Source organism: Ixodes scapularis, unplaced genomic scaffold (assembly GCF_016920785.2).
Source record: "Ixodes scapularis isolate PalLabHiFi unplaced genomic scaffold, ASM1692078v2 PGA_scaffold3__209_contigs__length_174095766, whole genome shotgun sequence".
In the NCBI taxonomy this organism is placed as follows: Eukaryota; Metazoa; Arthropoda; class Arachnida; order Ixodida; family Ixodidae; genus Ixodes; species Ixodes scapularis.
The window spans coordinates 105,167,477-105,180,028 of NW_024609868.1; the positions used below are offsets into that span (position 1 = coordinate 105,167,477).

General features: G+C 41.9%; 1 protein-coding gene across 1 annotated transcript in view; it reads right to left on the bottom strand.

Moving 5' to 3' along the window:
* The window catches only part of LOC115325373 (WD repeat and FYVE domain-containing protein 3), a 193,923-nt gene extending 182,264 nt beyond the window's left edge, over positions 1–11,659 (bottom strand). Inside the window, exons 1-3 of the mRNA XM_029986093.3 lie at positions 11,336–11,659; positions 4,291–4,521; positions 1,589–1,712 (exon numbers count right to left, since the gene is read on the bottom strand). Of these exons, the coding sequence (XP_029841953.2) occupies positions 1,589–1,712; positions 4,291–4,494 (328 nt within the window). The 5' untranslated portion in view covers positions 4,495–4,521; positions 11,336–11,659. The remainder of the gene's footprint in view (positions 1–1,588; positions 1,713–4,290; positions 4,522–11,335) is intronic.
* Positions 11,660–12,552: the final 893 nt, after the last annotated feature.

Genomic DNA, 12,552 nt, shown 5'->3' on the forward strand with positions numbered 1-12,552 from the left:
GACGGAGACTTATAAACTGGCCGTACCGCACCAATGGCTATGCCAGCAAGGGACATTGCCATAGATTTAGGAACATCGCTGCGCAGAAGAGCGAAGAACTGGGAGTGTGAAAATGCGTTCACACCAACAGGTCGATGTTCCATCAATGGCCATTCAGATCAAAAATACCTGGAGACTTTCTCTCATTTCGCAACAAGGAGAGTTGTTGACGGGAGTGCTTACGGGCATTGGGTTTCGGGGACTTTCGCGCGCTATCCAATGGGATTGAAGCTGCGTAAAAGGTGCCGTGGCTAGCTTTGCAAGTGGTTACAGTTTCATAGCTGGGAGCTGGCTTGACTTGGAGAAGTATTTAAAAGCGGTTTGGCGTGGTTTTAAAGCTGATAATGTCAGCTCACTCCATGAGGCAGTCAATGCTTTCGCATTCTAAACTGGGCACCACAACGTTCGTCAATTTCTCAACTTTTTCACTGCTTTTCTCAAACCGTTGTTCTGTGCGGCTATTACTGTTAACAAGATGGTAAACAATGACTATTTTAGCAAAGCTCTTACCTTCGCAACTCATACTCAAACTTACAATATGACGAGATCGGGGACTTCAACACGTCAAACACCCCGCCGAAGTAAATATATTTTTCTTTATCTAGCACGCGGTAGATTTGTTCTGTGTGGCCACATCAGTATTGTGCAGGTGCAGACACACCCTAAAAGCGGCTCTTTTGTGTTGCTTTGTGTTTCTTGCTTGCTTCCACCTCCTACTTCAATGCTCTATATTTTGACTTGCATGTACCCTGATTCAGTGACCCACACTAACCCACCGCAATAAACACTTTAAAAAATATGCGTATTGTAGTTCATCTCAGAGCGAATATCGGAAAACATACCACATATTCAAAAATTAGAATATTTGCACAACCCCAAAGTAAAAAAAATCCTCAAAATAAAAAGCAACATGTAGACTGCTTATGTAGATTCATGCGGGACTGCTAGGAAGAAGTGAGACACAATGCTTCATCGAAAAACAGCCAGCAAGAAAAGAGAGATAAAAGTGCATAGTGCAAGACCCCACCGCAAAATCATCTATTGCACAAAAATTTCGAATTCCTCTTCATGAAATTATATTATTTTCATAGCAAATTTAGCATATTATGTTGCTCCCAGACTTCCAATTTGATGGTGGTATCTAAACAACACTATCAGCCATTCAAAACAGTAAAAAAAAAAGTATTTTGTGGCTGTCAAGGCATATTTATTAGGTAGAATATTTTGCTATCATGAATGTTGCAATTTTGTCGATTTGCTTGAGTTATCATATAGCATAACCTCAGGCATGACGGCTTACAAGGTGCTTGTTTGAAAACCTATTAAAGATTTTAATTAAAATGTGTATGAATTATGCTTAACAGGGGAACTACTAACAAGTTCTGGTTTGCATCTGTCTTCCCACAACATATACTACTCTCCACATGCCGTTAGGAATCCTTTATATGCTCCCTAATTGGATGAAGTGCAGAGAGGTGTGCCAGCTACAAGAGCACAGTCTAGAAAATAGGAGACTCGAGGGGAGGAGTTAGCACTTGAAAATACTGACCTGTACTTTGATTTGAAGCGCGCCTCCTAATCTCAGACACCATGAGCTTGGACACAAGCTTGGAGAAGGCAAGTACATCGCTGAACTTGTCAATTATATCCACAGCAGGGCTGTTCTCAAAGACCTGTGAGGAAAAAGAGTGCACACAAGACGCGTATAGATGAACATTCATGATAAAGGAAGATTTCACGGATGCCAGCTAAAAAGCAATTCTTTATAAAGGTGTGTGAGAAGCCTAGTCCTCTATTGTCAAAAAATAGTCTTTTATTTTTATAATCAAAGAGAGAGAGAAAAAATAAATGGTGGTTTTGGAGAGAATGGCATCATTATTAGTCTGTTCCAGTGTTAAAATTGGATGTTTGACACTAGCCTGTAAAGTAAGATGAAAAAAGAAGTACCAATGTCACATTTAGGCTGTGTTATGCACCTATGATGCTGTGTTGTAGTCTTGTATGAGTGCATGTCATTGCCATGACTTCACTGTTAGTGTTGCTAACTGTCACATAAGTGGAGGTAGGTAACCATGAAGTGCGCAATAATGTGCATGTAAGATCATCTTGTTGAATGTTTTACAGAGCTAGAGGTGCTTACCCTCTACTTTAGCTGCTAGCAGTAACAATAGGTGCACCTGATGCACTTGTAAAGCTTCCTTTTATGCTGAATATTTTGTTGTTTAAGGTCGAGGGCATCTGGTTCAGGATACTAGAATGCTGGACACCTCTAAATTAAATGTGTGATTCCCTTGTCCAAATTTCATATTCAAATGGTGGTGAAGACTGCTTTTCCTTTGATAATGCGTGTCATTAAAGGAATATCACCACCATACGCCAAGTGACTATGACATGATCACTTTTTAAAATATAGAGAGCTGAATATCTTGATTTCAGAAAGTTTGCAACAGATTAAAGCTGCATTATTCTTCGACTTTACAATGTAAAGCATTTAAGTAATGTCGCCTACCATACTCTGACCCTATGTAAGAATGCAGCTGGCACTATAACTTGACGGGACCAACCAAGCAGCGCCAAAAGCTCAAAATCACGGTGCTCGTCACCCTTCTTTGTTAGTGATACTGCTGGTCAAAGGGGCCATAAAGGTAATTTGGAAGTTTTATTTGACGACTGGAATGGGTGTCAGGCACGTCTTTGGTCACTGTTGAGCAAGTTCTAGTTCGAACAGACGTTTGGGGGCCGCACCAGTCAATTAGACAGGTATGATAATAATCCTGCTGAAAGAAATGCCGGAGACCTTCCCCTAGACGGCGGCAGAAACGTGAACTAAAGAGCTGCGTGGCGTCGAAGCAGGACGGCAACGGGCTCTTCGTCGGGCGATTTGTTCAAACGAATGATGCACTCTTGGCATTGCAACAGCGTCGGCAAGTCGGCCGAAGATTTGGGAAAGTCGCCTGCCCTAAGGCGGCGACCGAGGATTCGTTGGCAAGTCTGGGGCACCCTCGTAAAGCGCCAATCCAGAGTTCCGCATCCTGAGAAGCCTCTCCCGTTCTGTCGGCATGAGGTCGCTGAACGGAAACAACTTGTCTGCAAGCGCGGGATTGTTGTCCATTTTACCAGTTTACAAACCGCCGTGCACTATTGGGGAGGAGGACAGACCGTTACGCCCCAAGCGGTTAACTTATCAACTACACGGATGGGGACAACAAATACAATGACGCAGCGCTCGGCCGACATAACCGAACGCGGCGTCAGCGTTCGACTGGAGTTTGTGTTCTCCGGCGAGGGGGAGGAGGGGCTCTTTTGTTTCCACTCCGGCCTGCATGAACAATGCAGCATGCACGGTCTCAGCTCCGCACAAAAGCCGAAGTGCCTCAAGCTCGCATTCTCAGAAGATAGATCCGGCACTTAACGTCGCTTCGTCGATGGTTAGTATTTTTTACATTAAACTGTGCCCCGCGCTCTATTGTACAAGATGACATGGCCATGCCCATAAGGCCTGTTGGCATGTGTACGGGCCTTGTGTTGAGTAAACACCGAGCGTGGGGAAAACAAACGGGTCAGAGCGCCCCCTATAGTTCGATCTCCTGCCCAATAGCTAACTGCAGGAACCACACAGAGCGTCCACTAAATCCTACCGACACCGACGATGCTCGTCGACGTCACGTTCGAATGTTTGTTTCAGTTTAGAAAATCTATTCGCAAGCACAAAAATAAGAGTCGGAGAGCTCTAATAAAGCCTAAGTGGCATGTTAGGACCCCAGTGTCTCCGAAAACACATTCTTTTAAAAAAATTTGAAATTGCCATTATAATTTCTTTAATCCCATCGATCGTGGAGCACACGCTGTGACCTTGCAGTTTTAATTTGTGTGTCGCCTAGCCTCTGACAATGCTGAGATCTGCTTTATGGCAATGTCAGTTAGGTGCTTACAATATAGTGCTGTCCTTCTTCATATGGATTATGGCTAAACTCACAAGGTTGCCACTGTGCACTTCCTCACTGCCAATCTTGTAATTGTGCAGAATCAAGCCAGAGAAAGAAAATAATGTCCCTATTAGACAAGCTCCTACATTGTACCAATTCACTCCGAGAGCACAGAGCTTGTGTATGTGCCCTAGGTTTCCAGAGTGCACAAAGCTTGTGCATGTGTACCCTAGGCTTTTCTGGCACCATTAATGTCATTCATGATGGAGCTGCCTCGTAGTTCCAAGTTATGACTGCTGTTAAACATGTCTCCTGTCCCACATACCTTGCAGAAGAGGGGCAGCATGTTGTATAGGCGCTGCTCCTGCTCCTGTTGGGTGAGCGGGTGGGCCGGGTGGGTGAGCTCGGCAAAGAGTTTGTGCAGGTGCATGAGCCCCAGGGCTGTGTGCTGGGAGCTCTGGGCACCCTCCTCCGGTGCCGCACCGCCCCTGCCCTGGTGGCCCACCAGTAGCTTGCGCATTATGTTCATCCTGGCCGCCCGATTGCAGTGCCCAGCCTGGGAAGAGGGCAGACAGTTATTCATAGGCAGCAGCTAGTTTTCGTCTACACCGTTATACTTAGGTCATAGATTTCCTGGTGTTTACTTGTAAGGAGAATAAAGCCTTACTCCAACAGGCTCTGAAAAGGCAGCATTTACACTGCAACAGCAAAAGATGGCATCCACAACTAAGACATCCATAGAGCACTCACGCGGTTACTTTGTGCCATGCAGGGCCACTTCGTGCCATCCAGTCTCCACATGTTCACAGAGTTTCTCCACACTAATGCATTGTGTTCCTTGTTATCATTGCCCTTGGCACGCTAATAAGGCAAATGGGCGACTGTTTTTTTTTTATTGTTTTTTTTGCCTCTGCCTGCTTTCTACAAAGACACCCAGAAAGAAATTCAACAAAAATTTTAAAAGAAGAAAAACTGGCACGACAAAATAGTCTGAGCTACCACATTATTATGGCAACCACGCCAGGAAGCTACCGAAATTTCAAATCGATTCATATTGTGTTCGTCCCGATGTGCAACATTACCGTAATATCCTAAGCAAACGCCCACTGCAAACTTGGAGATGATCGGGTAAAACTGGGATATGGCCCCCCTTAGGTCAACCATATGTAAAGATGTGCCCTTCGTGTATTTTCCGAATTTTACAAAATTAAGGAGTGGGCACATATTATAGAACGGGCGAATGCCCTGTTTTTTGTGGTATTGGCCCACTGACGGAAACTGACAAGGCTTTCGTGGACCAGGTAGTATCATAACAAGGAGGGCATGCGTCTGATATTTCCGACAAAGGCAGGCATGAGTTTCTGACAAAACGTGTCTGAAGTCAACAGCTAACCGAAAAAGGCCCTTTGAGAGATGGCTCTTTGTAGATAAGTGTTCTTGTTGCCATGTCCTTATTAATGTTTGGACAACTGAAGTACTTTAACTAAGAGGCTCAAACATGAATCCTCAAAGTGATTAACCGTGATCCTAATCTAGCATAATCCTCAAAAAATGTTCATGTCAATTCCATCCCATCTGATAACTGACCACACGTGCAAATTCTTAACTGAGACACTGTCTCGAGCTGCAAATCGGAAATATCGACCTAAGAGGTCATATTCCCCTGCGTGTCGACATACACGAGAAACATTACTTTAGAGGATAGCATCTTAAAAAGCATTGTTTCTAAATAAGACACTTTTGAAAAATTTCTTCGAGAAATTCCTGCTCCTTGAATATACATACTCCTCAAGTACAGTTGAACCTCGATTTAACGAAGTCACCGGGACCCACTAATCACTTCGTTAAATTGGGACCTTCGTAAAATCGAGGAAGAGAGACCTCGCGCATAGGCTGCGCGGGGAATCCGAATTTGTTCGTTAAATTGGGAAATTTGTAAAATCGGGTTTCGCTAAATCGAGGTTCAACTGTACTGTAAACAACTTAATTTTTGCGAAAACCTAATTTTCACAAATTATGCGAATCGCCTACAATTCGCGAAAAATAGGTCCCACGAACCATTTTGGTAATATGTAAACACATTGGATTCTATATTCAGATCCCGCCGCATTGCGAAAATTAGAACCCACGAATTATTCCAAAACTTCAGCTTTGACCTAAACCGCCAAATATTGAGCCCGCGAAAAAAAGTCGTTTACAGTATATATCATAAATATATATTAAATATACCGTGAAATACCGTGGAAGCTCTTACTTTGTTCAAGCACCCACTATTAAAATTTCCCAAACTTGGGAATTGTGTGAATTATATGTTAAGTGCCTGATTTGACCAGACAAGAGCATATGTCTAGATTAACCAAGTTTTCAGTGAAAGTGGGGTGAGTGCTCCCCTGGTATTTTACGGTACAGGGTGTTTCTTGAAACGTGCGCCAAATTGCTACCGCTAGGAATATGCATAGCACTGAAAAAAGGTTAATGTCGTAATGATCTTTGCCAAAGGACCCATTTAAAAAAATGACTGACATTGGTATAATTAGTCCATGAATTACTTTTCAGTAATTAGCTTTTTAATTAGTGAATTTATAAGTATGGTTTCACATAGAAACTTGCAGAGGATCATAAAAAAAAACACTGAATCAACTGATTCTAGAAATCTAGAAGGCACATAAAGCATTTTACTGTGGTCCTAAAAAACACTCAATTTGGACGTGTTTGTAGGTTTCAGTTTTTTATCAGAGTGCACCTTTGCACCAGTGGTCCTGCCCCCATGGTCGAAGCATGCAGCTATTGTTTCATAGGCTTCATAGGAAAGAAACAAGTGTGGCACTAGCTCGTTGCAGGCCTCGGCCACAGAGGGCAGGACTGTTGGTCAGCGGCGCAGCTAGGCCATCCGGCACCCAGGCCCTCATGTCTTTCGTACCTCCCACCCTTCACTCCCGCCGGCAGCAGTGGCGCAGCAACCCCCGGTTGCTATGCCCCTGCTGCCGGTGCAAAGACGTCCTCCGATAAAAAAACCGAAACCTAGAAACACCGTCAAATGTGAAAACAACGCAAAAAAATTGAACAAAGGACAAGTGAAAGAAGTGCACGGACAAAGCGCTGACTGTCAACTAAAGTTTAATTTTCAGGCAAACCAAAAAAATAAACACAGAGCATAGAAAAGAACCGATAAAGACACAAAAAATTTACAACCCAACCGACAAGATTTCTACCACGTCATCACCCTCACACATGCCTGCCATTCTCCCTGATAAAAAGGACCTCATCATCCCCCATGTGCACCAACGGTGCGCTCACACATTGCCCTTCCCCTTTAGAAACATGTCCAAATTCAGCGTTTCATCAGAATGCTGTCAAATGCTGATGTGCCTTCTATATTTCTAGAAAAAGTTGATTTAGTGGTTTTCGATGATCCTCAGCAAGTTTCGAATTGAAACCGTACCTATAGATTCCCAAATTTAAAAGTGAAGTACTCGAAAGTAATTTATAGACGAATTATATTGATTGTTAATTATTTTCCCAAAGGTGCCCTTTGGCAAAGATTATTATGAAATAAATAGGACTGGCCAATTGATTGATCAGCCTACCAAATAATCAATGAATGCTTTAATTGCGATTAATTTTCTTAAACAGTTCATTGGTAACATTTTGACAAACCGAAAGAAAGTAAAAAATAAACGCTTTTACCCCGCAGACGTGGGCGAGTCCAAATTTTAACCTAAAGTAAACTGTAGAGGCGAGATTTGCAGCTCCAGACAAGTGTAAACGGTTACAAATGCCGGTGACTTCAATGCCGTGCTAGTGTTCGCTTAGCGCAGCAGATATACTCTTGTGAACAACCAAAGGAGATCGATCGCTCATGCCGTGGAATATCAACAAACCTTTTTGCCTTACGAAGCTGAAGTAATAATCTGCGAACGTGAGTATCTTCGAACTGTTCTCAACTATACATTGAGGTTGATATATAAAATCCTATATAATGCCAATTATTGAATATTTATTTAAAAAAAAGTGATTTTGACTTCTTAAAAATATCATGCATGTCAGTCTCTTCTACATGCCTGTCTCTGTCCCCTGCTTGTGTTTTGCTTTCTTCGTATTAAGTGTTGATTCAAGACGCTTGTCAAACTCATAGAAATGAAAGAGGCTTATTAATGATTAATTATTCAATTAAAAGGGGGCAACTAATTGGGTTAAAACGCTTATTAATTGGGTTAAAATGCCAGCCCTAGATATTAACATTTTTTCAGATTAATACCAACTTCTCGCAGGAATGATGTGGCCTGCATTTAAAGAAACACCCTGTATATCAAATACAATGCCCAGTTAGAAAAAATAAAAGAAAAAAAGAATGATGGACAAAAATTTAGTCGCAAAAACAAACAAAAATATCTGTATATTGAAAAACCGAGGCTAAAAATACACTTTGTAACATCATCCACAAATAGAGGCATACTGAAAGTGAAACGCCTAGTAAGCATTCAGTGAAAAGATTGTGTCAGATGCATAAGTCATATAACAGTTTTAAATTAGGTTAATTTTAAGGCCACAGGGAAAAGTCTGTGCCTTGTGAAACTGGTGTCGTTTATGACATACCGATGACTTGCAGTTTTAAGTATATAGGGCAGACCTTAAGATGCTTGAACGATCGTCTGACAGAGCACAAAAGAAACGTGAAGATAAAATCGACTAATTCCGAAATTGCGAAATATGTACAAGAATGCAGATACTGCTCAGTCGAGTGGTCCGGTACAACGGTAGTATGCAAAGATGTCAATGACGTCAAAAGGATTGCAAAAGAGACAGTAAAAATTAGGTCGATCGGCAATTGCATAAGCCAAGCGTCTATGCTTCTTAGCGATAGGGCGAAAGCTTTTCTGTGAGTATGAATTGAACAGGCCTTGTGTTTTTGACCAGAGGTACCTCCTTTGTCTTGATCTTGTTCCGTTTGTATGCGTACGTAGAAGAAAAAAAAAAGATGTAACAGGTTGATGGGTTTGAACTGCAGTCGGTTCCGGTGATTCGCTTCTTCGTTTTTTGTAAAGATAAGAGTGGCTGCGAGGTCAAAGAATTGTTCCCTTCGGCCGAAGTTTTGATGTGTGTGTAGCTGTAAGTTCAAAGTGGTTCGTAATTTTTTTTTTTTTTTAAGATTATTGTGGTTGCGAAGTCAAGACGTGTCCCCTTGGTGCCTTTGTTTGGAGTGTTTTTTATGGTGACAATTTTGGGTTCAGGTTGTATAAAAGGAGGGAGAACTGAATAAAGTGGTTAGCTGTATTTGAGAAGTCCGTCGTGTTTCTTACACCAAGTCTCAGGTGGTCTAAAAATGCTTATTTTAAATCAGTGTGTCACCCTCATGCACATCTTATACATTAAATTGCATACAACACAGCAGCGTTATCTGCAAGTGTCATACTCCATCAAATTTAATGCAATCATTGCACTAAGAGTCATTCTGTCGAACTTAGTAACATAGGTATTTTTTCAATTATGAGTATGATGCATCAAAGGAAAAAAAATCTAATGAAATTATAGATTTATTATTCTGAACAATGTAAACTGAGGCATATACCTTGTCTAATCAGTATTATTAAAGCTGGAGAAGGGAGCAATTCGAAAGCAGACTCCTCCAATCCAACCTGTTATGTTCACTGGTTAGGGCCTCTTTGTGTGGCTTAATTTTTGTTTCTTGAAGTGTGATACTAAAGCTACTGCTTATTTAATTAATTAATTTAATTTAAGGCGCTACCCATTTTTATAGTTTTTTCAATGCAATGGTTAAAATTAATAAAAACCTCAACATCTAAGAAGTCCTTAAAAAAACTTCCTAAATGTTGTGCATTTGACATAGCTGTTGTGCCATACGAAGCAAACAAAAAGTGATCTCGATTGTCATAAATATGCCGGGTGAGACACAAATATGACTTCAAGGGAAATGGACGGCAAACTAAAACAGATGTTCCCTCTGTGAGAAGAACAAAAAAGACCTACACGTCATCGTTGTATACTTCCAGATGGCGCACCAGAGAGATCAGATTAGGTCATGGTATACACCAGCTGTTCCAGCATTATTTGAAAATAGAATCCATCAACCGTAATACGCAATATTATCAGTGTCAACATGAAAACATCATTTAAATGAAGACAGCAGATGGTCAATACATATTCTCAGTGATTACCCAAATCACGGAGAATATATAATGACCATCTGCTGTCTTCATTTAAATAATATAAAACAGATAATATTGTATATTATGGTAGGTGGATTCTATTTGGATTCTCTTAGACTGCTTTGATTACAAAGGAGTTGCTGTTTACAAGAGCATAATACTAAACAACTACAAAGCTGTTGTACTGTTTGCAACGGAGTAATGTAAACAACTACAAAGAAGTTATGTACTGTTTGCAACATAGTAAATACCAAACAATTACATAGGTGCTCTCTGTTTGAAACATAGTAATACTAAACGACTAGAAAGGTGTTATACCGTTTGCAACATAGTAATACTGAAACTTAGAGTAGTACAAAATGACTACAAAGGAGTGAAACTGTTCGCAACATAGTGATAAATGACTACAAAAAAGTTATATTTCCCGTAACAGAGCCATATTAAACGACAGTCAGGCGCATGTTTGCACTATTTAAACGGCACAATACCGCGTCTCTCAATATTTGCGTTCTGCCACTGAATGGATCGAGTTCTTAGAACACGTACACCAAATAAATATCACGGTAGGTAGAAAATGGGGGCGGATAAGCTATGCACGATAAAAAAAAAAAAAAAAAAGACACCTTCAATATCGCACATTGCGAAAGACAAAAGCGCATAGGTAAGAGCAGAATTGCGGGACGAGATAGCAATATATGAGCTAGGACACTGACACAGCTATGCGGTATTCCGAACAATGGTCGCCAGAAATATCCGATCGTTTTGCTTTTTTTATCCTCCCGCCTCTCACATTTTCGTACATATGCGAGACTTATCGCTCACGTTTAACAGGAACCCGAAACACCGCGATCCGTATCTGACGGGATGGTGGTGGTACTACGCGAAGCATCCTGCAAGTGCCGTTTCCCTGCAGAGCATGCGTGTTGTAAGATGGAACCTAGCTTCTGGAAAGCTACGTGCTCAAACAATCAGTCGCATGCATTCGTTTCTGATCAGCCGCGGCATTCGGGGAGCGCACACCGGACAACCTAAAGCGCGTTCCTTTCAATCGCGAAGAGCAAAATTATAGCATCGACACGCGAAGCACGCACAGGAGTGAACCGAGCGTAGGCGATGCAAGGCATCTGCAACTAGCTGCGCAACAACTGACAGGTCATAATCACGCGATGCATCGGGAAATGGTAAAATAGCTTCCGCACTTACTGGAAACAGCTGTAGCTGAATCTGGAAGCCGTGTAATAGGCCTACATGTCGCTAGCACGACCTCACGCACGGAGCTGGGGGCCAAGAAGGACGGCCGAGACACCACGGCGGCGAAGATGGCGGCTGTAGTCTCCGCTAGAAAGGTTTATTGCAGTTGTGGTAGCTAAATACACCTAGAGGTTTGACTGGCCGTGCCATGTTTCGAAGGGTGGTATTTAAAGAGGCTACTCTAGGGCTGAATTGAACCTCCCATTTCGGTAGAAACGAGAAACGGGAGTGAAGTCGGATATATGCTTGGATCGGCCGGCCAATGAGTAGAAGCCAAGCCGAGTCGAGCAATTTGACAGGGTGGCTAGACCTCTAGCCAGATGTCTGGCTAGTTTAGACAATCTATTTTTAAAAGAGAACTGCGTCGGTTGTCTAGCCGATCGATATTCACAATTGTTCTTTTTAAAGAGCTCGTCGTAATTAAAACTACGGGGTACTACTTGTTCCTTCACAATATACTTCTACAAAGAATTACAGTCCCGGTTTGTTTCGGCGCACAAACCGAAACTTTTCGCAACGAGAAGGGATAAACGGATAAACTTCATGCGCCGGGGTCCGTTCACCACGTCTAACTTCGGCAACAATTACAATAATGAGGTTTTGAATTTGATCAGAATCATTAGCACTAGGATAGGGCCAGCTTGAACTTGGGAGACGAAAAACGTAAAAATCAGAGATAGAAGAAAGAGACATAGAATTTGCGCCGGACTTTTGTGCTTCTTCTTTCCTCCTCAGCCTGCGAGCCTTATTAAATGCCATACAAACCAACTATGAAATGAAATGAAATGAAATGAAATAAAATAAAAGCCACATCCATTCCACATACAATCCCAGTTTGAAAAGTCCACACTTCCGCAGAAAGTGATACACCACAAATACCGTTTCTCATTTGTGGTGAGCTTCATAGGAACGGGACACACCACAAATACTGCTTTTCTTTTGTGGTAAGATTGATTGCAGGCACGCTGACGCTAGACGTAGCGCCTGTGTATGAAGGCTCCCTAGCGTCCCTAGCTGACGCATGTTTCCTCATTTTCTCCGATAGTTAATGTCTCCAGCATCTCTCGTGCATATATTTTTTTTTTTTTTTTCAATGATCTTGATGCTGCTGGAAGCTGTACTGCATTTACATCTTAGAGTTATTATAATTTACGCTAGAGGTTCAACTA